The 21,172-nt window shown below is 40.9% G+C and overlaps 2 protein-coding genes across 3 annotated transcripts; one reads left to right on the top strand and one right to left on the bottom strand.

Moving 5' to 3' along the window:
• Positions 1 to 1,081: 1,081 nt before the first annotated feature.
• LOC143880796 (uncharacterized) lies at positions 1,082 to 3,643 on the bottom strand. The gene is made up of 2 exons (XM_077383778.1): positions 3,188 to 3,643; positions 1,082 to 2,358 (listed from the first exon to the last, which is right to left on the bottom strand). The coding sequence occupies exons 1-2, from the start codon at positions 3,641 to 3,643 to the stop codon at positions 1,384 to 1,386; spliced, it is 1,431 nt and encodes a 476-aa protein (XP_077239893.1). The 3' UTR covers positions 1,082 to 1,383.
• A 9,260-nt stretch (positions 3,644 to 12,903) lies between these two features.
• LOC143881425 (tRNA (guanine-N-7) methyltransferase) lies at positions 12,904 to 20,950 on the top strand. 2 transcript variants are annotated; one of them, XM_077384488.1, is made up of 2 exons: positions 12,904 to 13,828; positions 19,631 to 20,950. In XM_077384488.1, the coding sequence occupies exon 2, from the start codon at positions 19,791 to 19,793 to the stop codon at positions 20,613 to 20,615; it is 825 nt and encodes a 274-aa protein (XP_077240603.1). In that variant the 5' UTR covers positions 12,904 to 13,828; positions 19,631 to 19,790; the 3' UTR covers positions 20,616 to 20,950. The 2 variants fall into 2 exon arrangements, with proteins under 2 accessions (XP_077240603.1, XP_077240604.1); XM_077384489.1 differs by having other exon boundaries at positions 19,628 to 20,950.
• Positions 20,951 to 21,172: the final 222 nt, after the last annotated feature.

The raw sequence follows: 21,172 nt of genomic DNA, 5'->3' as shown, positions 1-21,172 counted from the left end.
TGATGTTTATGAGAGAGAGAGAGAGACCTATGAACCATTTTTCACTCCAGATGTTTATGAGAGAGAGACCTTATAGACCATTTCTCTCTCTATGATGGTTATAAGAGAGATGAATCATTTCTCTCTATGATGTTAAGAGGGAGAGAGAGAGACCCTGAAACATCTTTCTCTTTATGATTTTCATAACATGATAGAGAAAGAGAGAGAGAGATCCACCAATGAACCATATTTCTCTTTGTGATATTTACGAGAGAGACACTACCAATTAACCATCTTTTCTATCTATGATTACAATCATAAAAAGTTAGGAGGAATGCGTTCCAATTGGGGAAGGTATGATGGCTGGCGCCCACGACGTAATTCATGTGGGAATGAATGATGGTTTTTTCTCAGTCCCGTATGCTGAAAAGCTACAAACATAAAGAGGAGACTTAGACTGATAGAGAGAGAAAATGAGTGGATGTTAGTGTAAGATGAGATGAGATTGTCCCCACCATCAATGAACACTATGCCCACTATCTTCCCAATTGTACACAATTTCCAAAGAGTTGATGGTTTTAACTTTTAAGTGCCCAAAAATTATGAGTGGGCATCGATAATCTAAACCATTTATCACCTAAGCCTCATTTAAAAACACATTAGCATTCAGGTGCTGTCAACCTTAGATCAGGACTTGCTACTTACTTCCCTGTGTCTTTGGGGAATGACATTTCCACCCATCTTGTCTGTCCTTCACATTCTCATCTCTTTTAACCTCTCTCCTTGTTAATTGCTTGGAAAAACGTGCCAGATGGGGTGGAAAAAAGGCTTTAAACATTGATTTGAAGTTTAAAGCACCACCAACTCTCTCACAACCCATTCAATATTCTTCTCTCTTTTTTTTATGGGTATATGAGAGGGATCTTAACCATACGGTCAACTACTTTTGATTGGGACCCACCAATATATCTGTTGAGCAAATCAAAACCACTTATTTATAATCGATCTGATTGAATTTGTCCAAGGAGTGGGCCACATTAAATTTCAACCTTACAAAGTTTCTTCAAAGAGAAATTACAGAATCAAGGGGAATTCTAAGACAAACCACAAAAACTAAGAATATTATCCATTTATGTATTGAGAACAAGCAGGAATAACAATATAACAGACCCCTACATTGGGTAAATACAAATAAAAATTGCCCATATTGTAATTGTTGAAATGGGATTTCTTTTTTCCTTTTCTCCAACTCATTTGATAAAATCATATATAGGAACTCATATGACAAAATAAATAATTGAATAAAATAAAATATTTAAATAACAGCTATAAATATATTTCTCTTCCGATTTTACCCTCATTCTTTCTCCCATTTGACCATTTCCTTCTCGACCCGACCCTCTTCTAACCCCTCCACTCGCTACATTGCGCTGCGGGTCTAGTCTTCTGTTTCCCAGCCTTGAGCGGGCAAGGCGTGTCGATGGGGAGAACCATACAATTATACTGCAAACAAAGGGAAGTGCTCAAAGGAATCTCAGCCGTAGGATTAATCTCGATCCCGGTCAGATAATTATGCTGCAAATACAATACTTGAATCCCAGCCGCTAGAAGCCGGTCCACGAAGCTGCCCGGGACCTGCCCGGTAAACTTATTATTATTCAAATAGAGATTCTTCACAGTGGAAAGCAACGGCGAGATCTGCCCGTATAGACGGTTGTAGCTGAGATCAACTGTCGTGATCGTGACCTGATCTAACGGCTCAATTGGGCCCGTGAACATGTTACGCTGTAATTGAAGGGACGAGATTGGGAAAGAGAAAACACTGCCCGGAATGCTGCCCGTGAACAGGTTCATACTTAGGTCTAAGTAGTTCAGCCGGTTCAGCCGGTTTAGAACCGGTTCGACGTTTCCGGTCAGGAGATTATTAGAAAGGGAAAGGTATTGAAGGGAAGGAGAGAGATAAGAGAGAGAACCGGAGAGATAGTTGTGTTGGAGATCGAGGCGGGTTAGGGTTTGGGAAATCAACGGTGGGATTGAGCCGGATAATCGATTATGGGAGATAATCAGATTCGTGAGGGAATTGATTACGACGAGTTGCGGGGGGATCGAACCGGTTAATAGATTGTAGCTGAGATCAAGGGTTTGGAGACTTTTAAGATCAGAGAACGAGGCCGGAATCTCGCCGGAGATGAAGTTTTTACTGATTGCGAGGAAACGGAGGTTCTTGCATTGGGATAGAGATTGAGGGAGAGAGCCAATGATTCGACCGGGGACTATGGAGAGCTCGGCGAGGGCGGAGAGTTTTCCGATGGCCGGATCGAGCCGGCCTGTTAGACCGGGCGAACCGGCTCTTGGCTCGCCTAGGTTTAAAGCTATTACCTGTTGGAATATAAATGATTAAATAACACCAACTCTAAAAGGGACCATTTGGATACAAGGATTTTTATAATTCAGGATGGTAAAACCTTGAATTTTACAAGCTAAAACCTGGATTTTACAAGTGAAAACTTGGATTTGATAAGCTAAAGCATGGATTTTTCTTTTAATGGCTAGCTAAAACATGGATTTTACCATCCCGAAAATGTACAGTCCAAGTTTCACCTTATAAAATCCAGGTTTTTAACTTATAAAATCCAGATTTTAGCTCGTAAAACCTGGGTTTTATAAGCCAAAACTCGGACTTTATAAGCTAAAACATGGATTATTTTTTTTTTTGAATGGCTAGCTAAAACATGGATTTTACAATCCTGAAAGCGTGCAGTCCAAGTTTTAGCTTGTAAAATCTGGATTTTACAATCATAGATTATAAAATACTTGTATCCAAACTGAGTAGCTATCAGAGTGCGAGGGTTGAAATTTCGATAATTAAATGACACTACTCTACCCACTTAGGCCCTATTCATTTAAGATTATGCCAACGGATTGTGACTTCAAAACCAATTATTGGACTTAAAATTACATATAATTTTGAGTACAATAACGTAAATTTGAGTCTAAAAATTGGTTTTGGACTCACAATCGGTTGGCTTAATGTTAAACGAATGGGGCCTTAAGATTATGCGAAGCGATTGTAACTCCAAAACCAATTATTAGACTCAAAATTAATAGTAAATTTGAGTCCAATAATTAGTTTTGGACTCACAATCGCTTAGCATAATCATAAACAAACAGGGCCTTAAGATTTTGGAGTAAATAGTTGTTTCATTACCTTGTCGGAAGCACAGTACACACCAGGGAAATTACAAGGATCAGAAGTGAAATCCCAGGAAGAGAAGAAAGTGGCTCCAGGCATATCTGAAAGGGACTTTCGAATCGATTGGAGAGCCAAAAAATCGAGAGGATCTAACAATGCAAATGCCATCAAATGACTGTAAAAGAATACCAGTAAGAGAATGAAATTGGGTTTCATGATCTTCATTTTTTTCTGAACAGAAGAAGCTCTGGTTTGGGGTGAGAGGAGAGATGGGTTTTTAAAGGGCTTGCTTGGTGGGTGGATCTTTTTTGGCGCTTTACCGTGAAGGACGATGAGATTTTTCTGCTTTCTCGTGCAAAATGGCGTGATGTTTTTTAATGGCGAAAACAGATGAATCAATCGAAAGCTTGAGAGTGAAGGTTCTTCTCCTCTCTGTTTCTTCCTTTTCTTTTTCTTAACCTTGCTTTTCATTATTTTGGCTTGGAATAGAAGCTGTAATGACTACAAAGAAGGTTCCTTAATTTAGCTTTATTTTATTTGTATATTTTTAGGGGTTAGGTTCGGAAAGGACGAACGTTAGTCCGAGCCTAAGTGGAGGTTGGAGGTTGAGGTTCGGATGACAGGTCAGCTAATCGGTGAGACGAGGACCACGTGATCATACAGATGTGAGAGCAAACATAAATAACACCGATAGGAGTTGGATTGCCATGTCAGCAGCAGTGCCACGTCATCTGTACGAGAAGGGGCTTTTCTGATAGAAACTGTACACGTCAGGGAAGTGGGATTACAGAGAGCTTGGTTGCTGTCGCCGTTGCTTTCTCGCTCAACCAACGGTCTCCTCTTCCCAAATTTGGATGATTTTCTAGGTAAAGACAAACAAAAGGGGCGTTCTTATAAACACTTGGGGTGTGAAAATTAGAAGCTATGATATTTGAGACTGTAATGTAAAACGTGGGATTTGCTAGGGAATTTTGCCGAATGAGTGGCTGTTCTCTCATGAAAAAGTCAGCCGTGAAATTGCTTTCAGCGAAATTCCCTAACAAATCATATAAAAATTACTGTATGCAAAAGATTTTTGGTCATTAACCCGACCGTTCAAAGGCCGGACTATGACTGATTATGAAGGTTATATCTTAATGGATTTGCGTATAAAATTAGAAGAATGCTAAACTGAAGCACGGCCTTGCAAAATCCCGACCGCATATAGGCAGCCCATTACATCCACATCATCCAACCTAATTTATTCAGACACTGAAAATGCAAAATTAAAGTAATGATAAACATGGTTGGTAGTATGAATCCAATGGGGAGCCCTTGTGGCGGGGTTTTTGCAAGGGCGCCCTTCAGTTTGAAAATAGTAGCTAATATAGTTTCAGAAATACTAACGTAATAACTTCTAAAGAGACTGTGCTGTCCCATTTACAAATAATTTGTATGGTTGTGATCATCCTACGGAAATGATTTTTGGGGTACAACCTATGTACATTGTGGCCCATCAAATGGGCGGCTCGGATCATCCTATGGTCTGGACGGTACATTTCATTTTCAAAAATATGGGTGGGGCCTAAATTGGTACGAACCACACCATAGGATGATCCAAACCATGGACGGCTTGGATCATCCTATGTTGTGGACGGAATGCTTCAATTTGAAAAATATCGGTGGGGCCTATGATTGGGCCTTAATGTTAGTGTACGAACAACTCCATAGGATTATCCAAACCATGGACGGCTTGGATCATCCTATGTTGTGGACGGGCCTTAATGTTATTGTACGACCACAGGATGACCCAAACCATTCATTTGATGGGCCAACCCTTTTGGGGGCACAACCCATTTACGTTATGGCCCATCAAATGGATGGCTCGGATCATCCTATGGTCTGGACGGTACACTTCATTTTCAAAAATATGGGTGGGGCCTTAATTGGGCCTTAATGTTACTCCATAGGAGGATCCAAACCATGGACGGCTTGGATCATCTTATGTTGTGGACGGTACGCTTCAATTTGAAAAAAATTGGTGGGGCCTGCGATTGGGCTTAATGTTACTGTACGACCAACTCCATAGGATTATCCAAACCATGGACGGCTTGGATCGTCCTATGTTGTGGACGGGTCTTAATGTTACTTTACGACCAACTCCATAGAATGATCAAAACCATTCATTTGATGGGCGACAATGTAAATAGGTTGTGCCCCAAAAATCATTTCCACAGGATGATTACAACCCTACAATCTATAGAGGTTGCATAAGATGTAGTTTCTATTTAGATCGGAGGGCTAGGATCAGCTTATGGAAATGATATTTTGGGACGCAACCTATTTACATTTATGGCCCATCAAATGGACGGTTTGGATTATCCTACGGTGGTATGGGCGGGGCCTACGTTGTTTAAAGATGGGCCCACCATTCCACCAACGGTTTCTGTTGGGCCCACCAACTGTTCCTGTTGTGGAGAGAGAGAGAGAGAGAGAGAGAGAGAGAGAGAGACCGGTCAAATGGTGGGAAAGTGACATATCCTAACGTTTAACGCTAGCTAGCTAGCCAGCCGCGTGGGGGGGGGGGGGGGGGGGGATATCAATTCCCTTGAAAAATAGTAAATTAATCGTCGCAAAATGATTGAGAGATGTTGGGCTTAGAGTAACATGGCGAGGGACAACCCAATGCAATGTTTTGCATCCAAAGAAAAATGAATTTATTTTGGGGTGCAAGGGGGTTGACCAACTTTGCAGCCAATTATCATTATCAGGTTCCATATTAGTTGGGATTTGGTGGCCTGGAAAAACCTTCTTCTTTTTTCATGCATTTTAATTTCGTGCCCCACGCATCCCAATTTACTAGTTTTTAAATGAAATTCGATGAAAAGCAACAATGGATGAAGATGTTTTATTAGGCTACTAATATCGGCCCCCATGCTTTGTTTACGGTACGACTCACTTTTTTTATTATCTGCAAGCTGGGTTAGGCAAGGACCCCCACCAGAGTCTATTAGAGCAAGAGAAAAATTACAAGCCTTTAGCGAGCTCCAGATGAGTCTCTGTTTACAAAGTCAGGTAAAGGAGGAGGGAGGTCCTCAAGAGGAAGATCAAAACCAACATAGCTTCCCTCGGCTTTTGAAAGAAACTCAGCTACAGTATTAGCTTCCTGCCAAATATCTGCCACTCTTTAAATGATTCCAGAAGGGATATGATTTTAGAGAGAGTACTTTGTTTTACACTTTGTTTTACATTTATGTCTCATTTGCTTGCTACCCTTCGTGCCTGGAACCTTTGCCCTATGCTGCTACTCGAACCTTACTCGGGTCCATCGAAGGCCCCTTTTTTGAGTCTCGTTAGGACAGAGGAGCGGTCGACAGAGTGATCTGTAATCAAAGAAAGTTAGGAAGGCCCGAGGTCGTAACTCATTATAACCCTTCGACACTCAAGTCAGTAAAAGCATCAAATATGGCTAAGTGCCAAATACTTGGAGTCTAAGTATTCAGTCTCTCGTACCTGCATGATTCAATTAATGAATTGGAGTAGAATGCAGGTGATTAATCTGAAGTCTTTCTTTAATGGTGTGAGAGTTTCCCTTTTATATGTGGAGGTTCCGTAACTCATGGGTGAAGATGGCGTAGTTGCCATGGCAATCGCCTAGCATTGGTATTGTATTGATGTTGCAAGGTTGTCCAGGCATGGCATGCAAAAGGCATAATTTGCTTTGATGTTGCAGGCGTTGCATGCGATGGCGTGATTGCTTCTGATGCTGCACTAACTTAGGAGCAGTGACGGATTGGGCGATAGAGTAACACATGGCTTTTGGATGCTGTGTATGCTGGAGATACTACTTGGCCTAGGACTTGGGTGCTTGTTGATGATCCACTTCTTTTATGCCACACGGCGGCCATTCGTCTGTGTTGGAAATAATAGATATAGATGAGGTCTGATCTGTGACTTATTTGAACCCAAAAATTACAACTCGAAGCCAAAATTGTTTTCTATTGGAAATCAGAAATCGAAAAAAAAAAAACTGTACTTATCTCTTTTGGAGGAAATCTTTCTAAAATCTTATTAAAAATGAGAAGGCTGAGTCATGCCACTTGGTTACTCTCCTTAAGAATCGTATCTGCCCCCTACAGGTGCAACCGGGATCCGTGAATCGACGCTCCAACATAAAACAGCCAAATATAGCTCCAGTTCACGTGCACTCGCTGACTGGTCCACCCATAATCACCGTAAAATTGTGCTCAATTAGGAACGGAACGGAACAGAGGAAGAAGATGAAAAGAAAAGTCGAACAAAAACTCTTTCTTGCTTTGTAAAAATGTTGTGGATTTTTTGTGTATCCAAACCAATTAATAGGTGTGTCCATATCAAAACAAGGGGTAAAAATCAAATTAGAACTCAAACCACGGCCCGACGAGGCGAGGCACGCGCATGTTTTGAACATGGGCTTGTGCTCTTCTAAAAGCCTATGATCCAACAAATTCTAAAGCCCCTTGAAGGCCCAAGCCTTTCTCCAACTCTCCATCTTATATGGATGAGAAGAATTTTCTTCCAAAGCAATGCGTGACTATTTGTTTTGCTTTTGGAAGAGAACACAACAAGCACACACACTCCAAGATTTTGGGTTCAAGTCCCCATTCAAGCAAAAGATTATTGCTTCCAAAACAAAGTGGGAAAATTTAATTTGAATCTTCCCTCCAATTTTTAAAGTTCAACAAAACAACTTTTCCATTTGACTTTGGCTTTAAAGACTTTTGTCTTATTCACTTTAAAAACTAACAATCTATGTTAAAGTATAAAAGATAAATAACGCCTTTCTCCAACAGCTTAAGTTTTTGGAGCAACTGGTAGTTTGACATGGTATCAAAGCCAAAGGTCTCGAGTTCAAACCTCCCGGATAGCAAATATCCACACGCGATGGTTGGCCCAAAGTGGGACCACATGTGCCATGTGTTTGCCAAGTGGGCCCACATGCGGAAATGTATTAAAGTATAAAAGATAAATAACACCTTTCTCGTTACAGCTTAAGCTTTTGGAGTAACTGGTAGTTTCATGGTCTGAGGGGTTTTTTGGGGATCTAGTACATGTGTCGATGCCCGATTTTACCACTTACACACTCCGCCAACCGCTTAAGCTTTTGGAGTAACTGATAGTTTCACAATCTGAGGGGTCTTTTGGGGGTTTAGTACATGTGTCAGTGCCCAATTTTACCGCTTACACTCAACACTCATTGCCCGCCTGTGACCCTTTCCCTGTCAGCCCACCCCTCACTCCACCGCGCACCTTTGCCCACGTTCGTTTGTTATTCTTTTATCTTTTCTTCGCCCCACAGATTGCAACCGAACGCGACATTTGTTTTTCCTTTTATTTTCTGCTCCTTTTTTTTGGTTGCCATGTCATTTCTGGGAGTTTCGAACCCAAGGATTGCATCTGAACGGACTCTTAAAGGGGTTGTTTTCCATAGTTTATGATTCTGGTTGTTTACTTGGATTCCGCAAAAACTGGGGATGCAATCGATGTAATTTCCGCATCTGAGCAGCGAAAATAGGGTTTTAGCTGGTTTCTTTTAACTTGCAAATATTCTCGTGACTCCATCTCCTTCCTCGCCGCTCCTCGCAGGTATTTACCCTTCCCCTCCATATCTCTCTCTCTCTCTCTCTCTCTCTCTCTCTCTCTCTCTCTCTATATATATATATATATATATATAGAACCCTAAAAATCGTCAAAACGTTCTTTTGAAATTCGGCTATTTCAGGGTTTTCTGGTTTTTGCGGATAAATTTTTGGGGTTTTAGAGTGCCTACTGTTTGGTTGCACTGGGAAAGTCAGAATGGTAATATTACTGTTCGATTCTTCTATATGATTGTATGCTTTTATCCGGTTTTTTTTTTACAATCAACAATTAGAAGGTCATCAATTCCTAATGTTAGGATGTTCTCAAATTTGTTAATGATATTTGATGTGTAATTCATCTGCGTACTGAATGAGAACTATTTTAGTAACAATACACCATGAGCTTTTGCCTGATATAATAAAATTAAAAGGAAAAAAAAAGGAAGAGAATAATCTGGGTAGCTTTAGGTGGAATTTGCATAGATATATATTGCTGATTTTATTGAAACAAAACAGTATTTGGGTGGTCAAGAGATCAATGGTCTGCCATAACTAAGTTGGCTTCAAATAATTCTACATTTCCAGCTTAAAGGTTGTGGGTATAAAAACTTCTTTATGTGGAGGGTACTTAACTCTCATCGTTGCCACATTATGTTGTCTTTAATGAAATTTCTCCTGGTTTATGCACGGACTGGTTCAGAGATCAGGGATGCCAATTACCATCATTGTACACATTCCATGTACTCAGTTGTTGGTGGGAGGACCAGAAGAAGATTTGCTTTGTTTATTTCTAACACTATGTTATGGTTGAACCTTGAAAAGGAGTATTTTTGGGTGCTTCTAGTTCGATCAACGGAAGTTGTATAGAATATTTTACATTATCCTCTACACGCTACATTCTACATGTGATCTTGATGCAGCACAATTCGTCGATTTCTCCAAGAATTCCAACATTCCGCAATTTCAAGGCAGATTCTTCAATTTCTAGACTTCTTCCTGTTGATCTCCAATGGAAATGGATTCGATTCGGCAAGGGGATACCGAAATTTAAGAGAATTTGATAGAAACCTTGATCTACAAGGCTAAGATAGCAGGAATTAGAAGAAAAGCTGAGATAATCAGCTTGCAATACACAAGAAAAACCTTCTCCTTGCTAGGAGAAATATCCCTCCAAATTCTCATGGCTGAGATTCCCTTTTTAGATTTCAAATTCAAATCGAAGTTGTCACATAATGAGAGGGAAATGCCTTTTGTAGGCTACCCATAAAATGTAAAAGATAACTATGCCCTTACTTTAGCTAAAATGACAAAAATAGACAACTAACCACCAAAATAACCAAACTACCCCTACCAATGGAAAAGACCACTAAAGACACAAGAAAGGATAAAAATTACAAGCATGCCACTATATGAAACTGTAGACACCTCATCTTGATCGGACCCTTTTCCCTAAATCAAATAAATTTCTGAAATTGAATAAAGTCCCAAAGTTGAGTCGAAGTGCCGAAGTCAAATAAATCTCGAAGAGCCGAGTCCTGAATGCTATAAGAACCCGAAAGTACCCATTTGCAGATCATTTTTGAAGTATTTTGAAATCCGGATGATCCCCCAAACCCCATTAGGTCCTTTCATTTAGTTGCCTTAGTATCTTCCTTCATTTTTACGAAAAAAAAAAAAAAAAGATTATAAAATACCCCTGAGTTTTTGGTATTGACACTCTCCTACTTGAACCCCCAAGTTCCAATGATACTAGCTCAATCATATTTCGGTATTCGCATCAACCCATCTTGTCTTTTAGTGTTTAAAAGATTATCCAAGGTTGTTGCATTCCCAGAGCATAGAAAAGACAAGCTGAGTTAGTACAAATATCAAAACATGGTGGTGTTGATATCATTTTCTTCTGCTTAAATCAGCAGAGGGTGAAACATCAAACATGTGTGTGCCAATATCAGTTCCATATGCAACAAAAAAAAAAGACAAGAATTGAATGCTACCCCTTTTTTCCTTCTCGAGCCACCCCCTGTTGTGTGTAAAGAGTAGTCACAAATTACATTAAGAGGGGCTGTCCCGATGAAGAAGAGGGGTCGAATTTATCATTTCCTCCTTTTAAAGTTTAGGGAAAATTACATTTACACCCCCTCTAGTTTCTGACACATCCACTTCCACCCCTATAGTTTAAAACGTGACAAATACACCCCTGTAGTTTCAATTTGTTTAAGGTAGGCCCCCTTAGTTGAAGGTTCATCCATAGATTGAAGGGTTAGGATGATCCGATGGAGCTGATTTTTTGGGCACACCCTATCTATGTCAGGGCCCATCAAATGAACGCTTTGGATCATCCAAATAATGTGGGCCCACAATATTTGGATGATTTTTTGGTAGTGTTTGGATTCGGGTATGGGCCCACATTATTTGGATGATCTAAAGCGTTCATTTGATGGGTCCTGATATAGATAGGGTGTGCCCAAAAAATCAGCTCCATCAGATCATCCTAACCCTTCAATCTGTTGACGAACCGTCAACTGAGGGGGCCTACCTTATAGAAATTGAAACTACAGGGGTGTATTTGTCACGTTTTAAACTATATGCTCTGTTTGGATGCCGGTAGATGTTGGGAGGATTTGGAGAAGCAGAAGTCAAAGGGAGATTGAAAGTAAATCAAGAGGGAATCAGTCAAAGAGGAGATTGAGAGCAAATCTCCCGTAAGGTGTTTGGTTGGTTTGGGAGATTTTTTTTGGAAAATGTTATTGGCACTATTGTATTTTGATGAGGGCACTCTCACTTTATTAAAAGTATAGTATGGCCCGCACCATTGGATGATCCAAACCGTCCATTAGATGGGCCACAACCTAAATAGGTTGTGCTTCAAAAATTATTTCCATAGGTTGATCCTAACCGTCCAATCCATAGAGGGTTAGGATCAACCCTCTAACATTCAGATCGGAGGGTTAGGATCAACTTACGGAAATGATTTTTGGGGCACAACCTACATGGGTTGTGGCCCATCTAATGGACGGTTTGGATCATCCTATGGTGCGGTCCATACAGTACTTTTAATAAAGTAAGAGTGCGCTCATCAAAATACAGTAGTGCTGATAACATTTCCTTTTTTTATTTTTACAGGAATTTGCTAGCCACCTTCGCCAATTCCACTTGCTCGGCTTGTGGCCCGTCTTGATGCAAAGATTGGAAGAAGTAAATGGGTGAAAAGGTGGCTACAAAAGTAGAAAAAAAATAGTAATCGTTAGGGTTTATTAGATTTGCGATAGAAATGGTAAGTTTTAAATGAAAAATTACCGAAAAATGGTCATAAAGAAGGAAAATTACAAACAAAATATGACAATTACCAAAAAAACTACCCATAAAAGTTATGAACTTATGACAATTACAGAAAAATTAAAAGAAAATGTTATCAACAGTACCGTATTTGTATTTTGATGGGGGCACTCTCGTTTATGAAAAGTACGGTATGGCCCGCGGATGATCCAAACTGCCCATTAGATGGGCTACAGCCTAAATAGGTTGTGCCCCAAAATTCATTTCCATAGGTTGATCCTAACCCTCTGATCTGAATGCTAGAGGGTTGATCCTAACCCTCTATAGATCGGAGGGTTAGGATCAACCTATATAAATAACTTTTGGCGTATAATCTATTTAGGCTGTGGTCCATCTAATGGACGGTTTGGATCATCCTACGACGTGGGCCACACCGTACTTTTAATAAAGTGAGAGTGCCCTCATCAAAATACAGTAGTGCTGATAACATTTCCCAAATTAATTTGCCGAGAATTTCTTCCCTTATTTCTTCGAATTGGTGAAACTTCTCGTGCGAGTTTTGAAGCTGCCACGTCACCGACAAGTGACCGAAATTCACAGCGGTCAAACACCCCATTTTGTTTAAATTTCCAACCAAACACACTCGGGCGAATTACTAGAATTACATACGCTGCTATTTCTCTCAAAATAAGAGAACGAAACAGAGCAATAGGGGTGGAAGTGGATATGTCGAAACTAGAGAGGGTGTAAATGTAATTTTCCCTAAAGTTTAAACTCCATCAAATTAGGGCATAAGGAGGAGCTGATTCGTTTGAGAGGAGGGGGTCCCATCCCACAGTCAGATTCTCTCCTGGTCTCGTTTTGCAGCCATACTAAGGAAGGGAGCCACGGCCACCATCTCCGTCCTCATCTCCTCCAACGAGCCACCGTCTCCGGCCAATCACTCATCTACCTCACCATTTCCACCACCACAGCCATTGCTTCTCATTTAGGGTTTTAGAACCCATCACAGAGAGAGGACTAGAGTAGAGAGATCAAGAAGAGGGGAGAAAACCCTTGAAGAGAGGGGATTTGCAGAGGAGGCTCGAGCCTCAGCCGCCACCACCAATTTCACTATCAGCCCAACACCATTTCTTCAAAACCCATTCCTAGAACCTATCCCCTGTTTATTCAACCCATTTCTACCATAGCTGAACACCGTCACCTACCTCCACAAGCTTCATCTCATTTTCATTTCAACACCCTTCCTCCAACATCAGACCCTCTAATTCTACCTCCTTTACACCCATCATTCATCAAATCCAAACCCATTTCCTTCATACACCACCATTACAGCCCATACTTCCACCATCAGCCACTACTACCATCAAAACCCTCTTCTATTCTCTTTCCCCATCCCCTCCAACCGAGCTTGCAATCTCCATCAAACCCTCCTCGATTAGATCAGAAATTTCCAGCTCCATCTCACAGCCACATCTCATCTCTACCTCTTAAACCTTTGAAACCCATCTTCATCATTTTCTTCCCCCAACTCCAGCAAGGCTACGGCCATAACTTCCGCCATCGGATCTATAACCACCACCAATTTCACTGGTATGGGTGAAAATTGAGACTGAAGAGATCAATTGGGTTTAACTTGCAGAAGAGAAAAAGAAGGATTTGCGAATCTCGGCACCATTTCCGACCCCCCATTTGCAGGTGCTGGGTGAAATTTCATGGCGTTTTCACGGATCTCGGGAGGTGCAGAAGCGACCCTCGCTCGGCTCTTGATCCCTGCAATCAGGTAACATATCTCCCTTCTATTCATTCTATGTGATTGCTAATTGTCTTGCTTGGTTGTGTGTTTTCCATCTAATTCCTTGATCCTCTGTTCTTCCTGTTTGATTGCTTCATGGGTGCCAATATTTGCTAGTGGTGTATATTTTTCTTACCCCAGCATAGTCCCTACTTTATCAAAATTTTCATGATGCTCGTTCAGTCTGTCGAATTTTGAGGCTAGGCACAATTGTCTTCCTTGGCTAGGTAGTTCTGAGTATGTGAAATGATTGTATGTTCACTCCGTTCATGTAAAATTCGAGCCCGTGTGCACCATTTCCTTGGCTCTGTGAACTTGAAGATGGGTTGGGGAAATATCTAAATATGGGTGTACTGATATCAATTTCCAAAGATGATTATAGGGGCTGATGAATGCACTCTGCCATTTTAATGAAGGTGTTCCTACCATGACTATTGTTTACTCTCTTCAATCGTTTTGAAAACCTCTACCCTATTTAAAAAATGTTTAGATTAAAGTGTATGAGGACAAAGGGAGAGGCAAATAGAGTGGTCAGATCTTGTTGATTTACATGTGTTGTTCCATTTCCTTTGCTTTTTGAAAACCATCTTAGTGGTTCTCTATGTGGTTTTGGAATGTTAAATGAAAGATTCCATGTCAGTAGCTCACTGCTTGTCCCCTCACTTAATTCTTTTTAATGTAGAGGAAATGGATGAGCATGGTTGATTACCCTTGCAGATTCACTGTGTGTGATAGGTACCCTTGCTTGTCATTCTATAAACCGTGTTCTGTAAACTATTTATTTTAGACTCGGGATTGGAATTGAGTAATTCGAGAATGGTATTGACATTAGGTTTTGAATATATGAAAAGATAGTAGCACCTTTATAAGGATGCTAGAGTGTAGATGTCGGCCTTTATTTGTTGATATTGGCAATATTCGATTTCGATGTTTGCACGAAGTTGTCTTGTCTCTTCGGCCTATGATCCTAGTGTGATCATCGAAATGGGGTAATACTCATATCATCATCTCCTAATTTGCATCCTCTTGTCATCCATGTTTTCGTTAGAGTTCAGGATTTTCATACGCATATGATCTTTCCATCGATTTTCGAGAACTTCCTCTTGAGTCAAGGCGATGACGGAATGTTTCTTGAGCCACCCCTTTGCTCTTCAAGTCTTTTTTCTTATCTTCACCTCTCATGAGGCATAGGGGTTTCCTCTTCTTCGTGATCATCATTTCTTACATGGGCTTAGGGGTTTCCCCTTCTTTGAGGTCATCATTTCTTACAGGGTTAGGGATTCATTCATTCCCTTCTTCGAGTCCATTTTTCACATGTTCCTCGGGATTCTCTTTGCATTTCGGGATCCCATCAATTTTGGAAGCGCATATTGTCGGGTCTTGGCGACAACGGATGGAAACCTCCTGAGCCAAAACCCCCTTTCAATCAAAGGGATAAAAATCAAATAACAAAAAACAATAAAAAACCTAAAAAACATTAAGAATATATTTCGAAAAGCTGTTTCGAACTACGTTGGCTTGATCCCTTTCCACAGGGTACGTAGGCATCTTAGGACCGACATCCCAAGTTCAGTCAAACTTTGTAAATAAATCTTTCAAACCTTTTAAATAAAACCTTTTCAAACCTTTTAAAGCAAAAAATCTAAAATATTTAAAAAACTAAAAAATGGGCAAGGAAAGTGATTGCCAGGTCACTCAGAGCCCTCTTTTCATTTCATTTTCAATTTTGATCGTGGTTTTCCGGTTTTCATCGGTTTTCGACGTTTTATCAAGTTTTGGGATAGGTGACGACGTAGCGCAGTCCCTTCACAGGGATTGTCCTCGCTGAGCCCAACGATAGGCTATGACGACCGCGAGACTCGTCCAATCTTTAACGGATTAGGGCCTCTGGGCTTGATTCCTTTAGAATCGTTCTCTAAGCTTATCGTATGTCCCATTTTCTTTTTTCCTGCCGTTTTTGGTCCTCGTATACCGTCGATTTTCCGATCCCTTTCTTTCCTTGCATCTTTTAGCTCATTGTGTGTTTGTCTTTGGTTTCTTATGTGTTACTTTTAGATTGCTTACTTTTCTAGCATGTGATTGATTACTATTTTCTTAGCATTATCTCTTGCATAGGCTCGCATGCTAGTGTGTTTATTCTACTGCTGTGGTTGTTTACTGCTGTGCTTATCTGTCCATTCACATGTTTAGCTGTAACATTTATTTATTCATCTTATCTTGATTATCTGCTTAGCTGTAGCTGTGCATGTGGTTGTTTATTGCTTTCTTAGATGTGTTGAGTTAGGATTAGATGTGATGGGTTATGATTTATTTGCTTTCTTTGCCCATTCCTGGGTCATGCATGCTTAGGTAGATGTTTTCTCAGGGATGCCTGTTCCTATTTCACATGATTTTAGCCCAAAATTCTTCGAAAATAATAAAAATGGCATAAGAGACCGAGTGCGGGCGGGTGGGGGTGCTCTTCGGACCTTCCTCATTCGTCACAGGCACGGACCTTTGTTATCTCTGGATTTTATCCATTGCACAGAGCATTTGTTTTTTGCTCCATGGCCTATCCATGGATGGCGACTCTGAGTTATTTGATGTACGTCTTGGTTTCGAGGCTTTTGGCTCCGGATCAAGAGGTATCTCATAATATATCGCCACTCGTGCTATGCTATGAGGGTGGCACTCTTTCGAGAGTTCCTTAGGCTCATCACTAGCATAACATCATCGCCAACAATAGGCTCATCACTAGCATCATCATCGGTGCTAGTCCCAAGCTCATCACCATCTATGTTTGGCTCTAGAATAATGGTCTCCTCGATGGCATCATGATACCCTGGATGTCTGTCATCCTCAGCATCAATGGTAGCGGCCATAAGTGGAGGTGGGCATCGAGTCGGAGTGTCGGACATCTCCACATATCATGGTCAAGCATACCACACCAAATTCATCTCATTGGCGCTATGACAGGAGTAGACATAGTGACAACATTTCGAACTGGTGGTGATAGCGATGGAATATATTCATGGATCCTAGACCTCTGTCACACCAGATACAAATAATAGTATGGAATCGGCTCAAGCTCAAGTACCTTCCCCGTCTCCTCCCATGTCCAAATTAGAGGATCGCCATTCTCCCGTTGACGATGTTGACGATGTAGTAGGCTATGTCACCATGTACTCGCCTCGAAATCTAGAAGTAGCCAAAGGTACCCGATGATATGGATGAACTCTCTGGATTCGGAAAACCTCCTCAACGATGCTCATCTAGTCAAAGATATCCTCATTTTCCATTCCCCAATGGAACTCAGGGATCTCCATCCGTCTATTACTATACGCGCACGAAGAGTGTCTAGGGGAGGAGAATCTAAGGCTATGTTTGGTTGTGGGTATTGACCTCGGAGAATAGTGGTGTAAGTAGTTAATAGGGAGGAGACAAGCATTGGGTTAACCTGGAACCAGGGGCGGAGTCACATATAGCGTGGTGGTGCCCCCCCCCCCCACCAAAAAAAAAAAAAAGACTTGCAAAATCCCTTTTGTGAGTACAACCAAGAAAAAGGTTTTACCGCCGTTCACAAACGCTGGTAAAAGGAAAAACACATGTACCGGCGTTCCTGAACGCCTGTAATGGTAACCCCCTCACCCACACCCACACACACACACAAAAATCCAGCCCCCCAAGTGTAAATTTCCTGGCTTCCCCCCTGCCTGGAACTTACCTTGGAGAATAATGGTATGTAGTGTTTGGTTGTCAACCTTAGAGAATAGTGGTAGGGTAGGGGTTGTCATTACTAATATGGAGAGAATATAGAGAGAGGAGAGAGAGAGAGATCACCATTCCCAAGAAATTCAAGCAAAATTCCACCTTTTTTGTTGATTTTGGCTTGAATTTCATGGAGGGGACAAGGGTGACACGTAAGCAAACATGCAATGATTAACTAGAAGACATCCTTGGGAGTCACCATGGATTTCAATGCTATATTGGCAACCAAACAAGGAATTTTGCTGATGTGGCACCCAAATGCCAAGCAAAATCCCCAAGCTGGCAAGCCCCCTGGCTTTTGTGCAACCAAACACACCCAAAATTGTGAAAAATGGACCGGTTACTTTTGGATCGGCAATGAGAGAGAAAGACAGACCCATGAAGGAATGAACGGTTGCAATGGAGATTCAAGACCAGCACTGGGAACTTTTTTTTAGAACACGCCTTTTTTCCAGATTCTTATTTTAGTACAAAAGTTGCTTAGCATTCCCACGTTGCACATGTGCTAGAAACATGGGAAGATTCTCAACTTCTATGTAGTTCCTGTATCATCTTTTGATAAAAGACAAAACATACTGCATGATCAAGTAGAAAGTTGAAACTCTAAAAAAGCCACACTGATTTCTTATATAATCAGAACAGTTTCCTATTTCTTTTTTTGAAACACTTGGAAAAACAAGTATGACTATAGGAAGCGTGTACAGTGACCCGAAAGGAGTTTCCTATTAAGTATGGTCCTGGTTAAACAGTGTATTCCCTTGAAAGTTGGTATTTTGAATCTTGCCATATTTATAACAGCTGAAAATGGGTATTTCCATGCAATGTTATTTGGATCATCAGCTTTCATTTGTTGTGATAGTTTAGCTAATTTATGGGCTGGTCCCACCAATCTAAGAGTGAGGACCGAAATGCCCGAGATATAGTCGGTCCATGTGCTCTTTTCTTCTGTTGTCCTATTTTGTATTGCTAGCTGTCCTATCAGTGTTCTTCCTTATTAAGTGTGGGGCGAAATCCTCGAGGTATAAACAGCCTGTGTGCTCTTTTCTTATGTTGTGCTATTTTCTATTGATAACTGGCCTAGCAGTGTTCGAAAAAAAGTCCCAAGGTTTCATTCATAATTCTCTCTCGTATGCTAGTTTGTGTTCCAATGGAGCGCATGGACCGACTATGTCCTGAGATATAGTCGGTCCATGTGCTCTTTTCTTCTGTTGTGCTATTTTGTATTGCTAGCTGGCCTAGCAGTGTTCTTCCTTGTTAAGTGTGGGACGAAATCCCCGAGATATAAAGGGCCTGTGTGCTCTTTTCTTATGTTGTGCTATTTTCTATTGCTAACTGGCCTAGCAGTGTTCGAAAAAAAAAGTCCCAAGGTTTCATTCATAATTCTCGCTCGTATGCTAGTTTGTGTTCCAATGGAGCATGTTCTGGTATTCAGTCTATTTTAGATCCATATCAGCATCAAATTATTATGGAACCTGTTCTCACTTGATTTAGCTTCAATTTTGGTCAGGTACTACATTTGAAATGACAGTATAAATTTAAACATGCAGTATATATTAATGTTGTAGTCATAAAACTTGAGTGAGTAGCTGATCTTGAGATTTGGACACCTTATCTATTTGTTGGAGGCTAGGATTGGAGTTCATGTTTGGCTTTAGACCGAACTAGATGACAATTGATGACTATTGCCAACCTGTTTACCATGGATGGTTCACCTAGCAATGGCTTGCCATTGTTGACCTTTTTCGAGGCTGGAGAGGAGAGGGGCAGATCTAGATTGTCTTTGTTTTGCTCCCTTCCAGTCTTCAGGTCTTTCCCACCGGGCAATGGGTTGCCATTGTTTAAATTTACTAGATGCTAGCACCTTATTTGTGCTTCTTGCAGTTTATGGTAGATCTGGTGTGCACATGACATGATGTGATATGTTAGAAAAAAGGCTAAATCTTTTGTATGTTATCTGTTGACTTCTTTAAATGGTGCTTTCAGTCATTCTATGTTTGTGTTTGGATTGCATTGTTGGCTAATACATTTCATTTCTTCAAGAAGGTTATCAGATTACACCCCAGCATAGGACAGGGTATCTAATAGAGCAAGATGATTATAAGCATTTGACATTCAGTCAAATTTGCACATACATTGTGGAATACAGTAATAGCCTCTGTTGCATTTAAGTGGCTTGCAAAAAGAGGCCTTTGTTGTAGTTCCCATGTCGAAGAATAACAAAACAGAGCCTAAAAACAACTCAGCTCGTCTACCCAGGAAACGCTTCTACAGAGCTCGAGCCCACAGCAATCCCCTCAGTGACTCCCACTTCCCCATCCCAATTACCCCTTCACATGTCGATTACTCTCACCATTTCCGACATTTCTTCCCCTCAGAAGAAACCAGTGACCCAAATGATATTTCCACTCCTCTCAAGAACCATTCCAAAATCTGCTTTGCTGACATCGGTTGTGGCTTCGGCGGCCTACTTGTCAGCCTCTCAACTATCTTCCCCGATACTTTAATGATCGGAATGGAACTAAGAGATAAAGTAACAGAATACGTCAAAGAACGTATCTTGGCATTGAGGGTGGCCCATCCAGGCCAGTATGAAAATGTCTCTGTGGTTCGCACCAATTCCATGAAATACATTCCCAATTTCTTTGAAAAGGGGCAGCTATCCAAGATGTTTTTCTTGTTCCCTGATCCTCACTTCAAAGAGAAAAACCACAGGCGGCGAGTGATAAGCTTGCACCTCCTTGATGAGTATGCTTACACACTCGAAGTCGGGGGTATTATATATACTATTACAGATGTCGAAGAGCTCGGAGAATGGATGAGGTCTTGCTTGGAGGATCACCCTCTCTTTGAAGCTGTTTCAGAAGAAGAGCTCAAAGCAGATCCCGTTGTGAAGCTTTTAACTTCTGCCACTGAAGAAGGGCAGAAGGTCGCGAGGAATGGGGGCCAAACTTTTCAGGCAATATACAGACGCATAGCACAACCCACAATGGAAAATGAAGAATTTTCCATAGATTATATTGCGAACTGATGGGCTGCCAGGGAAGAGCGTATCTGAGACGGGTCATTATACAGTGAATCTGAGAGAGTGTCTAAGTTATCCAGAACCGGAATTGTGAGGCGCTCGAGCCAAGTCTTACTTATCAGGTTGAATTACTACAACCCTTATGTTTAATTTTTATTTAGTAGCCAGTTTTGCCTCAACTTCTAATCTGAGTTAAGTTGCAAACTTCCTTTCAAACTATGATGAAAAGCTTTGTTGATTGTTGGGAATGAGGGCCTTATTAGATTCTGATTAATCCCTTCAAAACATATTTTTGTATTGCCCAACATCCCAGAAGATCTTAAATTGAGAGGTTTACAAAAGCCATCAGTGTTTATTTTTCACCATTAAAAAAATCAGTCTTTATTTTTGTAACGATTAAACTACTGTTTGGAGGATGGTGAAATGGGGAAAAAAAATCGCAGAATGGTGTTATTGCCTCAGGCCTGTTCTGCCTGTTTTGCTAAATCACTAACAAAGAGGGCGAAAAAAACGGATTTTCTGGAATGAAGCAGAGTTGTTCCATTGAATTATATTCCGCCCTT

Source organism: Tasmannia lanceolata, unplaced genomic scaffold (genome assembly GCF_043159265.1).
Source record: "Tasmannia lanceolata isolate RefF3 unplaced genomic scaffold, GAP_Taslan_0.1 ptg000007l, whole genome shotgun sequence".
Classification (NCBI taxonomy): Eukaryota; Viridiplantae; Streptophyta; class Magnoliopsida; order Canellales; family Winteraceae; genus Tasmannia; species Tasmannia lanceolata.
The sequence above is the reverse complement of the archived record's forward strand: the minus strand, read 5'-3'. Positions and strand labels throughout refer to the sequence as shown.

Coding starts and splice junctions, on each gene's coding strand:
- LOC143880796 (XM_077383778.1), bottom strand. CDS start 3,643: ATGAAAAGCAAGGTTAAGAAAAAGAAAAGGAAGAAACAGAGAGGAGAA. Junction 2,359..3,187: donor TGTACTGTGCTTCCGACAAG/GTAATGAAACAA, acceptor ATATTCCAACAG/GTAATAGCTTTAAACCTAGG.
- LOC143881425 (XM_077384488.1), top strand. CDS start 19,791: ATGTCGAAGAATAACAAAACAGAGCCTAAAAACAACTCAGCTCGTCTA.